The 25,297-nt window shown below is 36.9% G+C and overlaps 1 protein-coding gene and 1 long non-coding RNA gene across 3 annotated transcripts in view; one reads left to right on the top strand and one right to left on the bottom strand.

The window, feature by feature from the left end:
- The window catches only part of snx17 (sorting nexin 17), a 40,612-nt gene extending 15,751 nt beyond the window's left edge, over positions 1–24,861 (top strand). The window contains exons 5-15 of one of the 2 annotated variants that reach the window (XM_051875005.1): positions 1,076–1,186; positions 3,001–3,091; positions 8,803–8,890; positions 14,161–14,230; positions 15,414–15,506; positions 15,695–15,898; positions 18,719–18,847; positions 18,990–19,067; positions 19,507–19,584; positions 19,677–19,718; positions 22,046–24,861. In XM_051875005.1, coding sequence (XP_051730965.1) covers positions 1,076–1,186; positions 3,001–3,091; positions 8,803–8,890; positions 14,161–14,230; positions 15,414–15,506; positions 15,695–15,898; positions 18,719–18,847; positions 18,990–19,067; positions 19,507–19,584; positions 19,677–19,718; positions 22,046–22,165 — 1,104 coding nt within the window. In that variant the 3' untranslated portion in view covers positions 22,166–24,861. The remainder of the gene's footprint in view (positions 1–1,075; positions 1,187–3,000; positions 3,092–8,802; positions 8,891–14,160; positions 14,231–15,413; positions 15,507–15,694; positions 15,899–18,718; positions 18,848–18,989; positions 19,068–19,506; positions 19,585–19,676; positions 19,719–22,045) is intronic. The other variant, XM_051875006.1, reaches the window with a different exon arrangement.
- The window catches only part of LOC127502251 (uncharacterized), a 114,072-nt gene that overhangs the window by 5,704 nt on the left and 83,071 nt on the right, over positions 1–25,297 (bottom strand). The gene's annotated exons all lie outside the window — the stretch shown is intronic.

Raw genomic sequence — 25,297 nt, forward strand, 5'->3', positions numbered from 1 at the left:
GAACTATTATGTATTTATTACCTTAGATTGAGCCATTTCTATCTACATAGACCGCGGGGTCCCCTTACATGTTAAGTCGCCATTTTGTGCCGGCATGTTTCTACAGTAACCCCAAACGGACAAACTGCTCTACAGAGTGTGTTTCGTCACTATGTTCATTGGTGTTTTTAGAGGCAGCTTGCATTGTCACTACGTTGAATACGCACGAAGAAGTAGTAGTAATAGTAGTTGTCGTCTGGTTTATTAGAAGGAGAGACTGTTCTTCGCAACCTCACAGCTAGATGCCGCTAAAATTTACACACTGCACCTTTTAATAACCCTCTGCTGATCCGACTGTCCATGAGCGGGGATACAAAAACGCAGAAGTATAATCTGTAGTTTTCACAAGTCTGCCGGCGTCACTTTTGCTGACAAATAAATGTGAGGTTCTTGGTCCGGGTAACAGAGAGTGAGTAAAAAATTGTCCATTTACATATATTATCGACATTGTAACAATACAAAGTGTGTTGAAAATCAGCAAAGTTACACTTCTATAGGACCTATTATGCCTATTATTGTTGCAGCTCCTCTCTTCCCAGTCTGTCAGTAACACTCTGTTTACTTCCTGTCTCTATGAAGCCCCTCCTTCTGAAAAGCACAATGTGCTCTGATTGGTTGGTTGGAGCAGTGTGTTGTGATTGGTCAACCGCTTCGAGCATGTTTTGGAAATGTCCCGCCCCTTACCATAACTGTATTCGATCTGGGGTGGATAAAACAGCGTCTCTTGAAAATGCCGACTAACTCACTCAACCAGGCTCTGTCCCCATTATTTTGTGTGTGCCTTGGGCGGGATTTATTTATGAGAAATATTGTGACGTTCCCTGAAGAAAACTACAAGACTACGATCGAGGCATTTCAGAGGGTTCAGAAACGGTGCTTACTGATATAAAGAATACTCTTTGGAGTGGACTTTGTGCTTTATAAATTTGCAGCCCTTTTTCATGCTCAAACAGCAACATTACACTAATGAAAGTTGAACTGTAAAAAAAATACAATAGTACATTTTAAAGCACATCACTGTTTCATTCTGCCACAGGAGACCCAGCAGATCCCCACTGAGGAGGTGCAGCTGGAAATCTACCTGTCCAATGGCCAGAAGGTCAAAGTCAACATCCTCACATCTGACCAGACCGAAGATGTTCTGGAGGTGAGAACGTTGTTTTGTAACCAAAGCACTCATCTGCTTCATGTTCTCAGGGCACATTATCACTGCCAGGTTTATGCCTTTATGTCATTTTGGATAGGAATATCTTTCCTGACACCTTTCATTGTAATTGTGAGCTAACATGAATATCCTGTTCATTCATGTCTTGTTACATACAGTAAGTAAATATGGCCAAGACCAGACATGCATAAAAACAGGACATAGGCAATTTTCTGATTTAACAAGTAAAGGATTTGTATTAGTTAGGACTTTCAAAGTGAACACAAATTTGTTTATTGTTCAACAGTAGGTAAAGTCTTATAATACAAACCAAGCTAATAATATTCAGTTAGTTTCCTGTATATTTTCCAGCTATGATTGCAAATTTCTTTGCAAAGAAAATGTAACATTTTAATGAAAAAATTAAATTTATATGTGTGAAAAATGTATGATGATAAAAATATTTGAAATAATTTCAAAATACATAATAAATTATTTCAAATAATGTGTAAATGATACATTTAAAACAAATGTTTCAATTTTAAATGTAAATACGAAATTTTAAATTAAAAAAAAACAGGCAAAAATTTGTTTTATTATTCAGTTATTGCAGATTTGCATTTCTGCAAATGAGATCAGAAAAGAGCACCTTTGTGTATTTATACACACAAATTTGGGGTCAGTAAGAAATTAATACTTTTATTCAGCAAGGATGCATTAAATTAAATGCAATAAAAAGAATTTCTCTTTGAAAAATAAACTTTCTATTCATCAGAATCCTGTAAAAAGCAGTTTTTGGCAAGAAATGTTTGAGCACCAAATCATCATATTAGAATGATTTTTGAAAACAGCCATTTTAAATAGTAATATTTCACAATATTGCTGTTTTTATTGTAATTTACACCTTTTTTTTATCAGTTTATCATTCCCTGTGAATCAAAGCCAAAAAATATGCAATTAATCACTATTTAAATTGATTGACAGTTCTAATATAAACTTTCTTTGTTGTTCCTTTTTAATGTAGATAAATACAAATAACATTGTGCTGTACGAGTCTTAGTCTGCGTAACAAAAGAACATCTTGTATTTGATTCTTCACTTAGACCTGCTCTCCAGTCAGCATGACACATATTAGAGCTTGAGTCTTAAGGGCTTTAAGAAGCTCTTTGAGGATCATAGCTTTCCCATGTGCACCACACGGAGCCAAAGCTGATCCGAGCTCTCATTAAAATGCACCCTGCACCCATATGCAGCACGCACTGCTTTCTGCTGTGCTATTCAACCTCAGTGACGGCACAAAGCGCCCTTTAGCACCTGATGGAAGCATGAAAGTCAAGTGTTACACATAAAACATGGCTTAAATGTAGTGAAGAGTAACTTGATCATGCGACCTCGTTGGGTGTAATGTTTAACATTTGAGCACACAACACTCCTGTGAAGGAAAACACTTTAAAAAATGGCACGTCATATAAAAAGGAATTATAAAATGAAATATGAAGCCTACAGTAGTAAAAACATTAGGGAGGAGGAAATGTAAGATCAGAATTGAGTTCACAGTTTCTAATTCTCATAGTTTCACTGGAGAGAAAAGCTGTCCAATAAAAGCATGGTAACATAGCAAGGGCGTTTACTCGTCTATTCAAAATTCACATTTAGAAAATTCACATTCACACGCATTATTTATGAAGTTTGTGTTTAATGGTTTGTGTGCTTTGTCAATGAATACATATGCATATCTTGTGAATTGGATTACAGTCATCTCTTGTGGGTAATCATAAGCGCCATGTACATTAATGATGATTTAATGTCCTCATCAGGCTGTGGCCTCAAAGCTTGACCTTCCCGATGAGCTGGTGGGATATTTCAGCCTCTTCCTGGTTCAGGAGCGGGGGGATGGGGGCTGCACGTGTGAGTATAACATCTGACCCATTTAATTTTCAGACGTTTTTAACAGAAATTTGCCATCATAAGATGTGGCGAGCTGGCTTCAGCTGGAAAGTGGCTTGGCTGTTATTAAATGGTATCTAAAAGTCAACACACTTCCTCTGGACTGGATCTAAATGCAGTCCTGGCAGCTCAAAAGAGGGTCTGTGTTCTGTTGAGATGGCCGCCCACACTTCTTAAAAGTAAACTGAGGTCAAGTAGATGAAACTTCGGTCAAGCTGTTGTTGGCATGGCACACTCGGCTCTGCTGTAGGCCTGTAATGCATGTTCGGCAAACATTGTTATTTTTATTTCTTTTACTTGCAGGTATTGAATTAAACCCAAACCATAAGTATTAAACTCTTTGTGTGTAACCCGCCTTGTACTGTTCAGGCTCCAGACATGAATATGTCAATAATTTACCAACACATTCACATGTTCATAGTTCTCTGTTGTCAGTTAATGGTCACATAACATGTGGGTAAATAATGTTTTTAAATAAGTGTTTATTTTGATATTTGCATCACACTGGTGTTTAAGGAACCCAATAATTTTCAGTAATAAAGATAATTACAAATGATTATTTTTTTTTTAGATTATAAATATTATTTTATATTATTATTATTATATATAAAAAATAGTTGTACTGTTCAATAAAACATATATGATCATTTATTTTACTTTACAACTTACAATGATAATATTTATGTCTTAAACTTTTATTTTGCCAAGAACTGCAGGGAGGCCTCTAAGGGGCCATTTACACCACATCATTTTCAACTATATAAAAGGATTTTTGTTCAGCTATATAAAAGGAGGTTTGTTTTTTGGCCGTTCATTTACTCTGCATTTTGAGGGCCTGAAAATGCAAACTTTTGAAAACAGGTTTCAAAGTGCACGTTTTTGAAAACGATACCGTTATCGTCTCAATGTAAACTACAAAAACGCGAATTTGTGAAAATGGTGACGTCATGCGCATGCATATTACGTGTTCAGTCTATAGACACGTAGTGTTTCTTTACAAAGTGACATCGCCATCTACTGGCCTGACAGCATAACACAGCATTTTTATTCATTTTCATGAGAATGGGGATTGTTTTGACAAGGTACCCTAAGTCTGTGGACCCTATTTTAACGATCTAAGCACATGGCGCAGGTGCAGTTAGGGCGTGTCCGAATCCACTTTTGCTAGTTTAACGACGGAAAAAATGATTGGCGTGCTAGGCACATGGTCCAAAAGGGTTGTGCCTATTCTCTTAATGAGTTATGGGTGTGTTTTGGGCGTAACATGCAATAAACCAATCAGAGTCTCATCTCCAATTCCCTTTAAAAGGGATGTGCCCAGGTGTGCTTGCACCATTGCGGATTTGCTACATGGCGGAATTTGCAAGCGGAAAGACTGAATGCTTCTCCAGAGAGGAATCCTTTTATTTTTAATATTTGGCATGTTTGCGTGCTGGTGCGCGCCCCTGTGTGTGTAACACGCCCTGCGTGCGTTGTGCACCCGCCTATAGTCGCGCCCTTTAAATAACAAAAAATACTGAAAACAACTGCGCCATTGACCAACTGAAACCTGGTCTAAAGTCAATGGCGCAGTTGTTTTCAGTTGCCTCAAAATAGCAACATGCCAACAATGCACCTGAACACACCTCGTTTTCAGACCAGCACACCCATGGGCGAACAGATGTGTGCGAGTGCATTTGCTATTTAAACAACGTGGGCACTAGCCGTGAAAATGATAACTGCGTTGGGCTGAAACTAGTAAAAAACACCTGCGTCACATTGTGCTGGGTGTATGAAAGGGCCATGTGTTTAGTTTACGCACATGGAAAATGTGAAGGCGCCCCCCGGTGGCCGATTTCTTTAGAATTTCTCACAGGGCCGTGAGTCAAACAGGCCCAGCGAGTTTTGTTCTGATCGGCCTCCGTAAACCTTGTCTGATAGCGGCTCAAACTTCATTGGCCGGCGCCAGACGCATTTTTCGAGATACGCGAATGTCCGCAAAGGCAGTTTTGGCACCGTGAACAAGGACACCGCATGCCAATTTTCAAATCAATCAGACTTCGGGTTGCATAGTTATAGCCATTTTTATGCTTTTTTCCATGTTCTAGCACTACCAAGTGGCCGGTTTCTGAGTACTTTTTCCACGCGACCACAGAATGAGCTCTTGCATATGTGTGCCGAGTTTGGTGAAAATATCTCATTCCGTTCACGAGTTTTAATAACAATTTTAATAAAACTGGCTCCACCCACTTCTAACGTTTTGGCGGCCCTTAGAGACCGTGAATTGAAATTTAAAACTTTTCTTTTAGGTTTATAAATGTTTCTCGTTACAAGTCTGGTAAAATGCTGAAAACATATGTCCACAGAAATATTGGAAATCATGCAAATGTGAGAATTAAATGAGCTTGGTGAAAATAAAATGATCCAGAAGTTCCCACAGGAACCTCCTGTTCCAAGCAGTGACACATTGATTTTCATCTTGCCGACAATCAAACAGACAAACAAAATCCCATAGGGGCCAATAAGCAACTACCCAGAACACCTCAGCAACGGCACAACAACATACTGAAACCACAACTGCATAACAACACCCTGTCAACCACCCACAACACCCTTAGCTCATGATGATGAGTTTTGCACAGAGAAACTAATGTAAAGAAATATAAAATAAGAAATGTTACCAGCTAATCAATAATCATTATTTTCTCTGTAAGCAGTGAAACATGTTGCCTTTATCAGCTTTGTTGTAAAACAACACAGTACATACTCTGAGAGGGGACAAAATACTGAATTATAGTTGCCTAGAGGTTGAAAGACAACGTGAAACATTGCTTCAGTAGAAATAGATGTGCTTTCCTCATTAGTCTGTTATAAACAATGTTTGTTGAGACTATATTGGCAGGAGTAAATGCAACAGCAGCAGTATTCAAATTGCTTGTCACTGTTTTGATTCATTGTTTATGGGCTGAAATACCCTGTGCAGAGAAATATTACTTGCTCCATCTGAAATTAAACCGATTATACACGCACTGCGAGGAGTTGTTTGCTCTGGATCATATTTAATAATATTCTGGCTCCAAGCGGCCTTTCGAATGACCAAGAGTGCATCTATTATTTTTCTATGAACACCCCCCAGAGACAAAATAAATGAATTTCCTGAGTCCAGATTCTTTCATTTTTTTTTTTTTTTTGTGCAATACGTGTCATGGCAAATTCATTTGTAAAGAATAGGCTATTTTTTCCTTGATTGTTCTCTTTCCAGTTCTGCCGTCATTGTGTTACAAAACTGAAAATCTTTCAAAGGACGAATTCCTAGGAGAGCAGTAGCGTTATTGGAAGTGGAGTTGTTATTTTTCTTTAGACTTCACAGACTCTGTCCAGTTCTTGAAACCGGAGGGCATCTCTTCTCTGATTTTATGCAGATGTCTGGCAGCCGCTCTCCTTGTCTGCATGTAACGTTGTCGTTTTGTTTGTGGAACTTTCCATGTCTACTTTTTTTATACGAGCTGTCATTGTTCGACTACTTTTAGCACAGAATCATCACGCATCCCTGAGGAATGACATGCTATGTGTCTCCCACTCAATTGCTAGATCCTTACCTGAAACAAGGTTAATCCTGTCAGATATGATGGAAAACAGTCCCCATAAGAATCCTTCCCAAAAATGATTTTGGCATCCTGCCCATACTTGGCAGAAATATGCATTGGAGAAAAAAAGTGAGAAAAATAAATGCCTGCAAACAGAACCTGATTTTCGATTGACTGATGGTGGAGCCAGGATCAACAAATATGTGCCAAAGAATGTCTGTGCTTAAAACAGAAATAAAATTCCTACTTTATTATTGTTGTTGTTGTTGTTATAAATTCTGGAAATAAATCTGAATATAATTATTCAGTGTAATGTTTTAATTAGCAAGCCTGTAACCTTTTCTATCATGGATGGGGAAAAAATCATTTACAGCCAATACAGGCAATTTATCATAGGAAATATATGGTTGAGCCAAAAACCTAGGACTAGTTCGCCAAAGTTGCTTTTTGGAATAATCTCCAATATTTAATGAACGATTCGTTGGACAGCGGCGGTCCTAGAGGCAAAGTTGCTCAGAATGAGAAGTTCTACCATGTGGTATGAAGGTCATTGGCGTGTGAGAAAAAACGCATGATATACAATCCTTTAAACACGTGAAAAACGCGAAGGCCCCCCCAGTGGCCGATTTCTTTAGAATTTCTCACAGGCCTCTAGGGCCGTGAGTCAAACAGGCCCAGCGAGTTTCCTTCCGATTAGTCTCCGTTAACCTTGTCTGACAGCTGCTCAAACTTCATTGGTCGCCGCCGACCACATTTTTAGAGATTCGCGAATGTCTACAAAGGCAGTCTTGGCACCTTGGACCGCATACCAACTTTCAAGTCAATCAGACTTCAGGTTGCGTAGTTATAGCCATTTTTAAGTTTTTTTTTTTCCATGTTATAGCTCCACCAAGTGGCCAGTCGCCACATCCTTTTCACGCGACCACAGAATGAGCTCTTACATGTGTGTGCCAAGTTTGGTGAAAATATCTCATTCCGTTCACGAGTTATAGCCATTTTAGTAAAAGTGGCTCCGCCCACTTCGAACATTTTGGCGACCCTTAGGGATTGTGAATCAAAATTTCAACTTGTTTTTTTTTTTTTTTGATATTTTTTGACAATCATACTCCAGAGAATCTCGCTGCACTGGTTTGGTTTCCGATCGGGCCAAAAACCTAGGACTAGTTTGCAAAAGTAGGTTTTTCAAAAAATACTCAAATTTCACCAGAGCGACGATCAAATCCGAGACATACATTTTGTCCGTCTTGAGCTAAGGATTCCAACGATATAAGACACTTGAATCTACACTTAGGAGTTATGATTGATTTTCATACTTTTGATCACTGTAGCGCCCCCGTCAGTCCGATCGGGGCGATGTTTGCCGTCATTGTAGACGGTCAAGTTTCAAGTCTCTACAACTTACGGTTTGGTCTGCCCGGTTACTTTTATGGCAGAATGCTGATCTTTTGGAAATTTTAACAATTACAATAGGGTTTATAATAATAACAATAGAAGTTTTTTTTTTTTTAGTATTTTACAAAAATTTTTAGGCCTTTACAGTGGCAACTATATGCAATAACCATACAAAGCAATTAGAAACGTGGTGATGATGTAGTACACATGTATTTATTAAGATACTCCCATCACATAATGCCGTTCTTGTCTTAACATGCTGTCTAATGTCAGACTACTGAAAGGGTAAGCCAAAGAGTAGAATGAACAGTTGTGACGGCATGCATTATGCTATCGATCTAACTGTCGTCTCTTCTTCTTTTCACACTCCTGTTTTTAATGTTTCTAAAAGCTCAATGCCCATTTCAGTTCAATCCCTGGCTTCCATCTCTCCCTCTTTCCAAACTCTAGAGAAAACGTCTTTTCTAACAGCTGCAGTATTTATTCTCTCCCTCCCTCCTTCCTTCCCTCTGTTCCTCCTCCTCTCTTGCACAAAGTGATAAACATGTTATTGTGCCCTCTACGGCTTTAGCCAGATGGATTCTCCCCCATCTCACTTTGTTTGTTGTCATTGTTATTACTCTCCAAATGTCCTTGAGTCTGAAGGCACTCACACATTTCATCTGGTCTCTCATTCCCTCATCCAAACCTCTCCGACCTCCCACGGTGTCCCAGACGTGAGAAAACTGCAAGAATTTGAGCTGCCCTACGTGTCCATCACCAGCCTGCATAGTCCCGACTACCATATCGTCCTCCGTAAAAGGTACAAAACTAATTTTGGAAGTGATTGTTGAGCATTATGTCTAATAGCAGAGTATATGTAACAAGAGTATATATTTATGTAGCTCAGGGATGAAGTGATTTGATGTTCTTGAAATACTTCTATAACAAAAACATCCTGTTTAAAGGGATAATTCACCAAAAAAAATCTGTCATTTACTTACCCTAAACCTGTATGACTTTGTAACTTCTGCAGAACTTGAAAGAAGATATTTTGAAAACATATTAATGTTTTAAAGGGGACCTACTGTATTATGCCCCTTTTACAAGATGTAATATAAGTCTCTGGTGTCCACAGAATGTGTCTGTGAAGTTTCAGCTCAAAATACCCCACAGATCATTTATTATAGCTTGTCAAATTTAGGGTGTGAGCAAAAACACGGCGTTTTTGTGTGTGTCCCTTTAAATGCAAATGAGCTGCTGCTCCCGGCCCCCTTTCCAGAAGAGGGCGGAGCTTTAACAGCTCGTGCTTCGGTTGCTCAACAACAACAAAGCTGGAGAATCTCACGCAGCCAAAATGAGGATTGTCAGTAACGGTGTTCAGCCTTACATTGTTCAAACCGGAGTCGACACTGATGGAGAGACTCAGGAAGAAGTTACAACTTTTAGAATGAAACTGGACGTTTCTGAATGGTTAGTGGATAAATTTATGTAGTTGCTGTGGAGTTGATTCAACTCATCGACTAGCATGTGCCGTCATGTTAATCTTTTGTGCAAAACCAGCGTTGAATTGACCCTCGTTTGTGAAGCAGTCCAACATGGCCTCACCCCCTTTGTTGCGTGTTCTTGGGGGTGGGGTTTATGTAAATTTTGGGTTTGTGATGTCACCAACCCAGGAAGAAGCTTGTTGTAGTCCCTACCAGCCGTTTGTTGTAGTCCTTAAAAGCTACTTCTGTAAAAGAAAATATCTCCTTTGCATTGAACTTTGAGCGTCGTAACTTTGCAGATGTTGTTTATGATCAAACAGCAACATTACACACTAACTAAAGTTAAAAAAGTGAAATCATAATCAATCACCCCTTTAAGTTTCAAAAAGGATGCAAAAGCACTATAAAAATATAATTTCATGTCTACAATAGCATATGATAGCCGTACTGTGAAGAACAGATCAAAAACAAAACACCTTTTTATGAACTGAATCATCTGATTCATTGAAAAGATCATAAACTTAAAAGATGCATCAAGAAAAGCTACAGTATGAAGATTTTCAATGAATAATGTTAAATTTTGTTATTTTCCTCACACAAAGTTATCAGATATGTTGTAATATATCCCACAAGTCACACGGACTGTGTTCTTGATACCATGTTTTTTGTCATTTTTGAGCTTGACAGCTACAGTGCTTATTCGCTTTTATTAAATGGATAATAATAATATCCAAGATATTCTTAAAAAAAATAACCAGAATAAAGGAAGTCATACAGGTTTGTCATAACATGAGGTTAAGTAAATGATGACAGAACTATAATTTTTGGTTGAACTATCCCTTTAATAAAGTTACAGAGTTTAAAATGTCTCTCAGAAACTTCATGCTTGCTTCCTGAAGTATAACTTTAACGGTGAGATTGAAGTCGTCTCAAAGGGCTATTCAACACATGGATATTTGCTCTAGGAAGAGGCACCCCACAAGGCTCCATATTCATCCTGTTTAAAATACTAGAGAGGCACTTTTTTGTCTTCCTGTTGTAGAGGAGTGTATGATAGTCACCTCTGCTCGTGTGCTTCTGTGCAACAGTCATTTTCGTATTTCCCACTTTAGATATTTTGGACTTGAAGACAGCTGGATTTAGATATCTCTTTCGTAACTCTGAATTGCTGTGCTTTACAGAATCTCTGAAGTAGTTTAGAGCGATACAAACTTCATTATTTATTCACAGGAAAGTGCCAGTCCGCGCTCGGCTTATAAATGTTGATGTTCCTAGTGTTTTATGAACAGCAGTATATTCATTAAATGCCCTTTGGAGTGCACGGTTTATGTAATGGCATAATTTGAGAGAATCAAGGGAGATTATTTATGTAAAACCACGAGCATGGGCATAGAGAACACCATGTGTTTCACCATGTGCAGTGGAAGCAGGTGTGAAGGTGTTATGTGAACATAAATTTCCCATTTTAGCATATTAGCACAGCTTAGCAGGGATTATTTTCCTGAAATCGTTCCACTTTCACCTCTAACACATACTTTTGGAAAAAGTGTGTTTCTTTTCAGTCCCCTCAGGAGAACCGCAGGCCTCTTGACCTACTTTACAAGAGATTACAGACAGCCTTCAGCCAGATCCCACCTGTTCACTGCATCAGGAACGGGATGTCGATCTGGCTGCTCTGGTGCGTTTCCCAAAAGCATTGTTAGCCAACTATGGTCGCAAGTTCCATTGATCTCTGTTGGTAATGACTGAACTTGTGACCATATTTTCTTTGGGGAAACACACCCCTGATTGGCTGCTAACAGTGACAGGAAAGGGGTATAAAAGTGCAGATATGTTATTAATAGAGATGAATGAAAAGATGCACTACTGTAAATTAAGATGATGTGTTTATTTGATCAAAAGTGACAGCACTTTCCACAAAATACGAAGCAGCAAAAATTGTTTTCAACATGTTTTTTCTTAAAATAGAGAACAACTCTTTTAAAGCTGCAGTCCGTAACTCAAATCAATTTTGCAGCATCCAGCCTTTCATCTTTGCGTCATTACGTCACGTCTGTTTACATAAAGAACGAGTCCCAGCTAGTAGGCTATATGGCATGTGAGGATGCTGCTGGTGCGGATCATTTATAGCCTTTTCTCACAGCAGCTGCAATAATTAAACATATCATTTTGATGGCAGATTGTATGCTATGACAAATTAACATTAGAGATTAGACTGTACAGAAATTGAAATCTACAGGTAATGCTAATACACACTAAATACACACAGTCACGCAATGCTGATGTTGTTAACGTTAACAATTTGAGAACAAAGTATAACATGAATAATAATTTGCACAATTTGACGTAATCTGAGCTAAGTGATCGTTAGATTTAATCACCATTGGCAGCTTGATTTATTGTAATGCTTTTTTTTTTCCTCAGTTTGTCAGAACAAAAGTGGCAGATTTGTTACTTACTTGTTCAGATGACATTTTCCGGTGAAAATTATTATTTTGGTCATACTTCCAAGACAGAATCTGTGATTCTGAGTACAGTATCCACACCGGTGTGGTGATTGACAGCAAACATTAGATTCATCCGCGCTGAGGAGCCGTGCCAAGGCACAACCCACGTAAAGATGATAATTCCACAAATAACTGCAATTACAGGTTTCAAACAGAGATGGCGACAAAGACAAACTTATGGACTGCAGCTTTAAATTGTAATATTTCACAATATTACTTTTTTACAATATTAATATTTTACTTTTTAATTTTACTGCATTTTTGATCAAATAAATGTAGCCTTGGTGAGCATAAGAGATTTTCAGACAAATAAAAAACCATTTTGAATTGTAGTGTACATTTTTTTTTTTTTTTTTTTTTTTTTTTTTTTGAAAAATAGACATTTCACAAAATATGTTCCCATGCCTTTTTTTTCTGCTCGTTGCCAGTCATGTATATTTTAACCCTCGAATGCATGAACCAAAAGACCTACATGAATGCAAAAAGGGGGTTAAAATGACCCGTATTGATATTAATGATTTTCTTCAACAACAAAAAAAAAAAGAAAAAAAAATTGTGCTAGTAATGTAATAATTAATTGATAATAAATAAATGTTTTAAAGTCCCCCTGAGGAGAAAATCAAGTTTTAATGTTGTTTATATGTCTATGTGGTGTTTTTAATATACTTTAAGACAAACCAATGCGCAAAATTCATAAGTCAGCACCATTGCTGAGTATTTTCTCCTTAACTGCAGTGAAGCAAAGACATTCTCAAACCCGCAGTTTGAAATCGCTTGTAACCAATCATGTCAAGTGTGATCGTCAATGAGTGGATCTCTGCACTGGTGTGAGTGGAGGCGGGGCTAATTAGCATATTCATAGAACCACCTATACTAAATAAGGCAAGGGTGTAGAGTTACATTCAAGCTATTTTAAGGCATGAAGGTTTTTTTTTTTTTTCTCTCAAGGAAAAAACATTTAAATATGTCATTTTGGTGATCAAAGATGAGTTTTAAGGGATAAAATTGATTACAAGGAAACTTTAATATATCAAACATGTTTATTTGTCCACTTACCTTGTATATATTCATTACGAAAAGCTGAAATTTGTTCTTTTTAAAATGCAATTGTACTTTTTCTTAAGCTAATTTAGATCTACTATAGAGTATATTCCTCACTCCCCACATTTCTCACAGACCATGTGAAAATGATCTTTTCAGAGAGAGACAGACCATTTCACATAAGATTTGCATCTTTCTAAGCATAACGTTTGTGCAGAGTTTGCACCTTTCCTTTGTTTCCTGTAGCCTTCCTCTACTGTATCTAAAGTATACATGTGTATAGTGTAAATAAAGTATTATCAAGCATGAATGTGTGTAGTATGAATGCAGTCTGAATGTACTACATTCAGTAGGAAATGAATACGGTTCAATTTGACCCACTTTATGCATTCTTGGGGTAGTTATACAAAAAAAAAAAATCTAATCTTATGACTAAGAAATCAATAAATGTTTTCAAATAAATGACTATCAAATAAATGTTTTGACCCCTTTTATGCATTCTAGGGTTAAAAATGTTCAAGCATCAACCGCTAAAAGCTTTCAAATGAGATTTAACGGTATCCAGTCTTGGCTGATATGTGGACAATATCTATTGTTATGCAGGATTGTATCTTTGTGCTCTTACAAACTCTTCTCAAACGTATTTACCATTTCTGCCCACAGCGTGATGAGAATGGTTTTTGACATTCTGAAGATTGCTTGTATTGCCAGATTGTCATTTGTTTCTATGCGAATGGAGAAATGCACTGCAGCAGCATTTGTTAAGATGGTATTTCTATATAGATATAGGCAGATGTTTTATAACAGGACAGAAGTCTGTGTTTAACTTGATGGAGGATTTAATTGAATGTTTTCTAGACTATTGGGTCAGATCCTCAGGCATGTGTGCATAAAGGCTGTGATTATGCAGTAAAACTCAATGATTTAAAGTCACTGAATTGCTTAATGGTTTTAGATGATACATCAGACATCAGATGTGATCAAAGAGCAAGAAGGTAAATTATAGCATGTCCCTGAAATAACTTTCAAATCATCATTGTCTCCTGTCCTGCTCTCAGCTACTGGGACACCGCGTACGACAATGATGTCATGGACGACCGCGTGGGACTCAACTTGTTATATGCTCAGGTAACAATCTCATGTTTTAAAGGCACACTGTGTGTGTGGTCCATCGCACAAAAATGTGCATAATGGTTCTGGCAAATAATGTGGCTCGTGTTCTGATTGGTCATTTGTTTTTACTTTGTGGGAATCATCCAAAAATGGCTTAATTATAGTTCTCTCTGCCAGTGTTGTTGTTTTTATTGAAAAGTAAATTAAACATTTTAATGAACAGGAATAAGAAGACATACTAACCTAAGAAAAACTGGAACTAAACTAAAATACAGTCTCATAACTCTAACACTAATTAAAATAAATTTTAAAAAAAGGCCAAAAATAAATGTTATATTATAAAACTGGCAACCCATCTGCATTTAGGCATTTTGCTGAATAACAGTAACACAAGACTGCTGAGAAATTAAACAATTAAACATTTTAAAATAATGCCAGTTGTGTTTTACCTTTGCTTATTGTGTATTAACTTCCAATGCCATAAAATACTCAATTCGTAGGGATCATGAACTATTAATCTATAATGTAAGTTTATGATACCTAATGCATTAAATAATAATTGATAATGGTAATTTTATATATATATTATATGCATTTTAAGTTATAAAATAAAATGGTAACACCTTACTCCTCAACATTTACTAATGTATGATTAAAATCAAAAGTTGTATCTGTTAATATTATGAACATGAACTAACAATGAACAGTTGTATTTTTATTAATTAATATTAACAGCAAGGATTAATAAGTATTGTAACAAATGTATTGCTGATTGTTAGTTAATATTAGTCAATGCATTAACTAATCTTAACTAATGGAAGCTTATTGTAAAGTGTTACCAATAAAATTACTGTATTAAAATTAACAATGAACAACAGTAAGTTTCAGTAACGTGTAAGGTTAAGTAACAAATCAAGATAAATGCTGAAAAATATTGTTCATTGTTAGTTCATGACACCAAATGCATTAACTATTGAATACTATTGTAAAGTGCTATCACTAAAACTAGAAAATTAAAAATGATTGCATGAAAACTAAACAAACTAGAAATAAAAACTAAACTGACTGCATATTGAGCTGGGATTGAAGATTATTTTATCATCGAAAACTACACAAATCTCCTTTAAACACATAATTTATTCAAAAGTCAAGTTCAGAGTGAAAGAAACAGCAATTTTCCCCCTCTTTTTCCACCCAGGCGGTGTCTGACATAGAGCGAGGATGGATCCTTGTGAACAAAGAGCAGCACAGACAGCTGAAATCCCTGCAGGAAAAGGGCTCAAAGAAGGAGGTATGGCTGAGCTCCACCACACGTTATTTGATCTCCCTAGTGTCTATGATCTGGAAAGAAATTGACTGCTTCTATAAAAGCTAAAGTCCATTCTCAGACCTGAATGTGTAATATTGAATCTTCGTTAATCTAGTCATTTTTGTCCGTTAGATTACCATCTGTGTGTCTAACTATGTTTTCTCCCACAGTTCATCAGATTGGCTCAGACACTCAAGTACTACGGCTACATCAAGTTTGATCCCTGCATCACAGATTTTCCAGAGAAGGGCTGTCATGTTATAGTCGGTGCCGGCAATAATGAACTCAACTTTCATGTCAAACTGCCCAGCGAACAGATGAAAGAGGGCAGCTTCAAAGTCACACGTATGAGATGCTGGCGGGTCACTTCATCTGTAAGTTTGATGAAAGAAGTCTTTTACAATACAAAGTCTAAAGGTGTGGTCGCATTAGCAAAATTTTCCATTGTTGATTGTGTAGTGATGTATTAAAGGGGACCTATAATGCCTCCTTTACAAGATGTAATATAAGTCTCTGGTGTCCCCAAAATGTGTCTGTGAAGTTTCAGCTCAAAATACCCCACAGATCATTTATTATAGCTTGTCAAATTTGTCCTATTTGGGTGTGAGCAAAAACACGCCGTTTTTGTGTGTGTCCCTTTAAATGCAAATGAGCTGTTGCTCCCGCCCCCTTTCCAGAAGAGGGCGGAGCTTTAACAGCTCACACTTTAGTTGCTCAACAACAACAAAGCTGGAGAATCTCACGCAGCCAAAATGAGGATTGTCAGTAACGGTGTTCAGCCTTACATTGTTCAAACCGGAGTCGACACTGATGGAGAGACTCAGGAAGAAGTTACAACTTTTAGAATGAAACTGGACGTTTCTGAATGGTTAGTGGATAAATTTATGTAGTTGCTGTGGAGTTGATTCAACTCATCGACTAGCATGTGCCGTCATGTTAATCTTTTGTGCAAATCCAGCGTTGAATTGACCCTCGTTTGTGAAGCAGTCCGGCGTAAAATGACGGCATGATAACAACACTCTACTACAACAACTCTTCCTCTTCTCTAAAGCAGCCCAACATGTAAGCGTTATAATTGTGATTTTGTAATGTCTAAATATGAATGTAATAGCAAAACCTGTGAAAAGAACTTTATTAGTAAGTAGAATGACACTTCATCTGTAAGTTTGATGAAAGAAGTCTTTTACAATACAAAATCTTAAGGTGTGGTCGCATTAGCAAAATTTTCCATTGTCGATTGTATGAAGCACAGCTCACACATTAGCCACTTTCAAACCAAGCAGCTTTCTGTTGGTTAACGCAGTGAATTCGCTTGACCAAATTGAACACAAGCGAAATATGTGTGAGGAACTTTTTCGCCTTCATGCGAAACTCCTGATCATGCGGATTCCAATTCAAATGATCGGATTTTGCAGAGCAATGGTAAATGTAACCACACATTTATGCCGGTTCAGACTACACGATATCAGCTTGATTTTGGCACAATCTATTTGATGTAGGGTGTTGTGGGGATTCGTAAACAACAATGGTCGTCGGGACGTTGATCGTTTTATCTCATATAGTGTGTCAAAGTGGACGACAACCTATATAAATGCTATAAAAATGTGGGTTTGACATCATGATTGACAGCTGTGATTGATAGCTTCTCTGAGCGAAGTAGTCACTGAGACTTTTCTGGATTTTCGGGAAGAGATTGGAACTTAACTTTAATTTTTACATTTCCGTAACTGTTTATTTCACACCGACATAATGAGTTGTTCTGCAGTGAACTGTACGATTCTGTGGGAGTGTGGGCGGAGCCTAGATACCGCGGCTCAACTTCACGCTCACTACTGCGCAGACTCGGGTGTAGGTAAATCCAATGTGTAGTTTGATATGTTTCTTGTCCACGACATGACAAGAATTTAAAAGTCAAAATCGCATAATCTGACACAATGACTATCGTAACAGACAAAAATATTCTGAACCCAGCAGAAGACCGCAAAATCATACAAGCTTAAGATTAAAATCAACTGGTACTGTTTAGTATGTTGTTGTCAACACTAGACATTTCAAGTGTCTTGCGGAGTCTGGTTGGCTGAATTTGCACAAAAGCTTGTCATTTAGCAGTTGCACAGTTCCAGAGTCCATTCCTAAAGTATGTGGAGAGTTAAGAGAGGCTCTTGACCCTGTGAAGTCAAATAAAGTCATGTTTCTGAACAAAAAGAACCACTTATTTATTTATTTATTTATTTTTTAGACATAATTAGACACTGTTTCTCTTTGTTTGTTTGCTTTAAATTAAACAGGCAAGCAATAGTTAATTTTATTTTAGCCTGGTTCATTGAAATCTTTATAAAAAATACTTTTTATGTTGTTCAAAATGCTCAAATTTAACTTGAAACCCCCTTATTTTTCCAATTTATCTGTACTACTTTTCACAGTACGGATGTAGGAAAACTTCCTTTTACATCTCCAGACTCTTCTCCAAATTCTTTCTATGACTGTCCCTTCAGGCATGTCTGGTCGGTCTATTTCTGAAAATGGGAAGTTGCAATGAGGACGACCAAAAAGCCGCTTAAAGCAGGAAAAGAGACTGTGCTCTTTGTCTCTTTGCTCACTTACTGTATAACAGTCAGCTACCAGACACTCGTCTATCTATACATTCATATTTATTTCATGGGACTCCCACAAAATGTATGCCTTCATGGTTTTCTGCAGCCATATTACTGTACTAGAATTAGGAAACAAAGTAAAGATGATCGAAATCTCCATTCTGAATGCGGATTCTGGCGTTTCATTAGCAGGTGGAAGTTGCTCCACTCTGCAGTGGTCTTGGCTTGGTCTTTGCCCTAGTATAGCAGAGTTGTTACTAATGAGCTCAGAATGGCCGTCCTCTGAGACCAAGACCGGACGCTGAGGAGGCTGGGACTGCACAGCCATGTCTTTATAATGGAACTGAGAGAGTTTCCTGTGTCTGTGTAAAGAAGTTGACTGTTTTGTGTCTGTTCTAATGAGACACTTTTGTGTTTTGTGCTCGTGATGCAATGTAATTATGAGGATGATGACATTTAGAGCAGAGCTAATGATGACTAATTGAGCTTTGAATGTAATTGCCATGTAGAGGAGTTTAGAAATGGCCGCTGTAATTGCCTCGACAAAAATAACAATGATTATGATGATGGTATTTGTGATGACCTGGCTTGACTCTACAGCAGGTGCCGGTGGCGAACGGTACCGCGAACCCAAGCAGTTCCAGTAAATGTGACGTGAAACTAGAGCTGGCCTTCGAGTACTTGATGAGCAAAGACCGTCTGCAGTGGGTCACCATCACCAGTCCACAGGTCAGTGCCGAATCCATCGCAGAATGTTGAAATTCAATACTATTGTCTAAATAAATGAAAAATAAAAAAACATTTATTTTACATGCTACAAGTGATCACTGAGGACCACCGGACTAAGGGACTTTTTTGTTTTTCCCCCCAGGCCATCATGATGAGCATCTGTCTGCAGTCTATGGTGGATGAGCTGATGGTGAAGAAATCTGGTGGAAGCATTAAAAAGGTCAGTAGGTCTATGTTTGCCGCCTTGTAAAGACCTGTCAAATATCTGTGGGAATATCTTTCAGTTGGTTAATGTGCGTTTAAGAGTTTGAGTCACAATGAATTTGTTTTTGTTATATGAGACTGGCATGATAAACCCTTTCAGGATAATAGGCTTAATGTGTCGTATTGTAGCATATGTGAGACTGGATTTTCTTCAGACTGTCAAAAGTGAGCGCTGCAAAAAAAAAAAGGCCTTGAAAGTTGTTTCAGAGCAAAAATAACTGTTGTCTTCAAGTTACTGCACTTTAATGAAAGACTATGAAACTTCTTTTTTTTGCTGTAATAATATGCATCGATGAATCCTGCAAAATAAGACCGGGAATGTGTTTTATGAGACGTGTATTTGAGGAGCATTCTCTCTCTTTTTCTCTAAGTTTGTAATTGTGATGTGTTTCCAGCAGATGCAGAAGAAGCGACTGAACGGCTCGTTCCAGCGATCTGACAGTCAGCAAGCTGTGAAGTCTCCTCCATTACTGGTGGGCATGGAGGTTTTTGCTAATGCAAATTCTACTTTTGATATGGAAGATGAAGCATTGTTAATTTGCAATTTTACATGAATGTTTTTCAGGATTCCCCTGATCCCAGCCGTGAACAAGTAGTCAAACTCTCTGTGAGTTGTGTCTGTTTTTCATTTCCTTATAATCAACTTGCTATGTATATATTTTTTGTACCTGTTATTTTAGCATTATTTATAGATTATTATAGTATTAATTAATAAGAAGTATCTGCCACATGGTGAAGCCACATATTAAGGTCTGGGTAGATTAGATGGTAAGCAAACAATCATAATCAACATGTTGGATGCAGGAGGAATGGGCAGGAATATAGATCTGAGTGACTTTGACGAGGGTCAGATTGTTATGGCAAGGCGACTGGGTCAGAGTATCTCTGAAATGGCGAGGTATGCGTGTCGCTCCCGGTCAGCAGTGGTGAGAATTTACCAACAGTAGTCCGATGAGGGACAAACACAGACTGGTGACAGGGTGTTGGGAGCCCAAGACCCCGATACACGAGGGCACTGAAGGCTATCCCGTCTGGTCCGAGCCAACAGAAGATCTACTGCGGCACAAGTCACACAAAATGTTATGGAAGCTTGTTTCCGCCACTAAATAAAAAAAATTAAAAAGGTAATTCTGACTTTTTTTCTTGCAATTGCAAATTTGTGTATCACAATTCTGACTTTATTTCTCAGAATTGCTAGTTATAAAGTCAGAATTGCATGATATAAACTCGCAATTCTGAGAAAAAGTCAGTCTTTTTTCCCTCACAATTGCACATTATAACATGCAATTGGGTTTATAACTCGCAATTCTGACTTTATAACTCGCAATTCTGACGTTATAACTCGCAATTCTGACTTTATAACTCGCAATTCTGACTTTATAACTCGCAATTCTGACTTTATAACGTGCAATTCTGACTTTATAACTCGCAATTCTGACTTTATAACTCACAATTCTGACTTTATAACTCGCAATTCTGACTTTATAACTCGCAATTCTGACTTTATAACTCGCAATTCTGACTTTATAACTCGCAATTCTGACTTTATAACTCACAATTCTGACTTTATAACGCAATTCTGACTTTATAACTCGCAATTCTGACTTTATAACTCGCAATTCTGACTTTATAACGTGCAATTCTGACTTTATAACTCGCAATTCTGACTTTATAACTCGCAATTCTGACTTTATAACTCGCAATTCTGACTTTATAACTCACAATTCTGACTTTATAACGCAATTCTGACTATAACTCGCAATTCTGACGTTATAACACACTTCTGACTTTATAACACACTTCTGACTTTATAACTCGCAATTCTGACTTTATGACGCAATTCTGACGTTATAACTCGCAATTCTGACTTTATAACACACTTCTGACTTTATAACTCGCAATTCTGACTTTATAACGCAATTGTGACTTTATAACTCGCAATTCTGACTTTATAACTCAATTCTGACTTTATAACGCAATTCTGACTTTATAACGTGCAATTCTGACGTTATAACTCGCAATTCTGACTTTATAACGCAATTGTGACTTTATAACTCGCAATTGTGACTTTATAACTCAATTCTGACTTTATGATGCAATTCTGACGTTATAACTCGCAATTCTGACTTTATAACTCAATTCTGACTTTGACGCAATTGTGACTTTATAACGCAATTCTGACGTTATAACTCGCAATTCTGACTTTATGACGCAATTCTGACGTTATAACTCGCAATTCTGACTTTATGACGCAATTGTGACTTTATAACGCAATTCTGACTTTATAACTCACAATTGAGAGTTTATATCTCAATTCTGAGACATAATTGTGAGATAAAAAGTCGCAATTACCTTTTGTATTTTTTATTTCATGGCAGAAACAAGCTTCCATAATAACTCATCTGTGGTTGAGTATACTTTAAAAGCTGTGCGGACACAACTGCGCGCAGGACGCATCCAGTGTCATGACAAATCGGGCCCTCCCTTGAAATTGGGTCTCCCCAAACTGTCAGTTAATGATTATCCCAAGTATGTACGAATGATATTAATTTAAAATACGCATATAGCTTACTATATAATGCGTAAGAAAACAAATTAGTGCAAAATAAAACCAATTGAACGTAATTTCTTACACTTGATTAACTGTTAGTTAATAAATAATAACTATAATAGCCTATTAAGTGAATAATTGAACATCATTAATTTTTTTTTTATTTAGAACTGAAATATTTGGTCATTTAACACTTTATTTAACACATAATTGGCCTCCAAATTCCCCAGATCTCAATCCAGTGTGATGTGCTGGACCAGTTTGATCCACTGTGGCTCCACCCCGAGCTGTTTCTGAGAGTGTAGTTTGTAGTTTTAGTTAACAAAAACATGAGTTTTTTTTTTCACTTATCTCCTGTTCCCTTTATTTATTTATTTCCACAGACCAAGCTGTCTTCTGTCTCCCTGAGAGGACTTAGTTCTTCCAACTCAGCCAGTGACATCAGTGGCAATGATTTCCATGGAAACTACGCTTTTGAAGGAATAGGGGACGATGACCTGTGATGGAGTCGTCCTCATAGACTGGACTGAAGGAGTCGGATTCATTTAGCGAGTGTAGTTTAATAGATGCCCGGTTCTGCAATATTGTAACCCCTTTCTGAAAGAATTACATTAAGGGTCCCTGAAATGACCTATGAAGTCTCTCATTAGTTTTATGGGAGGCCTCAGATTCAGTCCTCGCTCAGTTAAAGTAACAAAAATCGGATAATTTCAGATTTGAGGCATAATTGGAGATTTCAAAGGTTAAATTAATACAGGGTTACATAAGCACCTCAGGGCAAGTTACTGCATGTTAATTTAGGCTGTGATGAAAGTTTCTTCTGCAGACGGGCTTCATTGAATCGTACTTCCTTACTAGAGACACAAAACTGTGCTTTTCCTCTCATGTCATTTTGTAGGCACAAATTCCTGTCAACATAAAATCTATTATTTAATAGAGAAGAGTTCTGCTTCGTATCGTGCAGTGTGCCAATGTTGCTCAACCTCTTGTGTAGTAGCGACAAAATGACCTATAACTTGGTAGATCTCTGCAGATTCCTGGGTTTTCAGGAAAGGTAATCTCGCAGCTAACTCCACCTGATGCCTACTGCATATTCATTGCATATCCTCGATGAAAATCACCCTCTTTATTGTGGCCTGTTTGTTCTCTGCCTTGCGCTGATTCAACCGCCTTACAGTTCAATTTCTCTAAATGTAGCGCCGGACACAAGTTCTCTCATTCTGGCCTCCGCTGTGTCCTGAATCTCGCTTTGTTTTCGGTGTGTTCGGCAGGCCCGCTTGCACTAGCTGAACCCGTGATTTTTTGCACAGTATTAAGAAAGGTCGATGGCTTGGGTATTTATTGAGATATTAACTGTGGGAAAACATCCTGGAACATTTGCAAGAGGTTTGTAGGTCTGTCAGTTGATTTTTGTTTTGTTTTTTGTGCGTTTTGTCTGTGTTCTGTTATTCAAACCAATATATTAAAAAGGTTTCTCATAAATGCCAAAATTATAGTTCACTAAAGCATTTTGCACAAAAAAGTAAAACCATAGTAATGTCACTTTTATAAATGTACATGCAAATAAAAAAGTATTCTGAATATTTACTAATACCTGTATTATCTTTAGTATATTATAAACAAGTACAGTTGATCAAATATAATCCAGGCTGTATAAAAAAATTAAAAACTTAACATTTATCAGTGTTTACAAAATTGTAGAATATTGTTGAAAAAGAAGTGTTTACAAATTTCACATTTAAATTTCAGTGATTGTCTTTGTACACTTTGTTTTGAAGAATATCATTCCAAACTTTCATTTTTCCTTTATATATACATACATATTTGTGTGTGTGTGTGTTACCGGTCAAAAGTTTGGACACATTATTATTTTTAATGTTTTTGAAAGAAGTCTCTTATGCTTAATAAGGCTGCATTTATTTGATCAAAAATATAGAAAAAAATATAATATTGTAAATTAAATAATATTATTAAATTGTAATAATATTGTGAAATATTATTACAATTTAAAATAACAGTTTTCTGTTTTAATATACTTTAAAGTATAATTTATTCCTGTGATCAAAGCTGAATTTTCAGCATTATTACTTCAGTCTTCACTGTCACATGATCCTTCAGAAATCATTCTAATATGATGTTGGAAACAGTTGTACTGCTTAATATTTTTTGGGAATCTGTGATACTTTTTCAGGATTCATTGATGAATAAAAAGTTAAAAAGAACAGTATTTATTCAAAATAGAAATCTTTTCTAACAATATAAATCTTTACTATCATTTTTTTTTATCAATTTAGCACATCTTTGCTGAATAAAAGTATTCATTTCTTTCAGAAAAAAAGGAAAAAAATATGCTGTCCCCAGTAATTTTTTCAGTAACTTTGGAACGGACAGTGTATGTTGTTAGAAAAGATTTCTATTTTGAATAAATTCAGTTCTTTTTAACTTTTTTATTCATCAGTGAATCCTAAAAAAAATAGCACAGGTTATAAAAAAAAATATTAAGCCGCACAACTCTTTCCAACATTGATAATAAATCATCATATTAGAATGATTTCTGAAGGATCATGTGACACTGAAGACTGGAGTAATGATGCTGGAAATTCAGCTTTGTAAAGTATATTAAAATACAAAACCATTATTTTAAATTGTAATATTTCACAATATTACTGTTTTTTTCTGTATTTTTGATCAAATAAATGCAGACTTAATGAGCATAAGAATTTTCTTTTAAAAACATTAATAATAGTAGGCTAATGTGTCCAAACTTCTGACCAGTTCATTGTGGCAATCATCTCAGAGGATTGTGATCACATGGTGCTTGGGAAATGGCTGTATCTCACATTTGTGCTGGGGTTTTGACTGCATTGATACTGAATACTGAATGAAATGCCCATATCCTTCATCCCAGATGATTCTTCCCATGTGCGGAATGTTGTTTTCATGTTCTCATACTTTGTGCTGTATGGCTGAATATATTTTAACTGATGACTGTAATTTGTGATTGCCATGTTCAGTATGTTCACCAGCATCATCATCATCTAGGATGAAAAGGGTAAACCAACTGTACTCTTAAATCGTATACATCTCTCATAAAGCTTATGAGCATGATTTATTTTTTAAATGGTCACTTCATTTTAAATCCAAGAATGGAAGTTAGAGCCTTCTGGGTTTCAATAAATTTAGGTGCCAAACAACGCTACTCTGTGTACGTGAATTGTTTTCTCTTCCTTGGTTTGATAGCAATAGTATGATGGATATTTCAGCATGTGAGATTATCATATACTGTATGTCTTATCGACTTCTATGATTAGCTAGTAAAATCAAAGACTTTATTTATAGAAAGACGGTGTACTCGTATTATTATGAATGGGAGAAAGTGCAACGCGCAACATGGCGGAGTAAGTCCCGCCTTCTAAATAAGAGCCAATCGCCGACTGTTAAAGTCATTGCGTCACTGCAGGAGCCGTTAGAAGCTCCGGTTCCTAAACAGTCAGACGCGCGCTTTCAGCTTGATCTAGCCTGAAAAATGCCGGTTTTGTCATGATTCGAGCGCTTAGAAATAAAATTTATGATACAGTTGTTGTCAGACTTCATTGGCGATTTCGAACATGAAATTTAATCGAAAGCTTGGCGAA

The sequence above is a fragment of the Ctenopharyngodon idella genome, chromosome 20 (genome assembly GCF_019924925.1).
Source record: "Ctenopharyngodon idella isolate HZGC_01 chromosome 20, HZGC01, whole genome shotgun sequence".
NCBI lineage: Eukaryota > Metazoa > Chordata > Actinopteri > Cypriniformes > Xenocyprididae > Ctenopharyngodon > Ctenopharyngodon idella.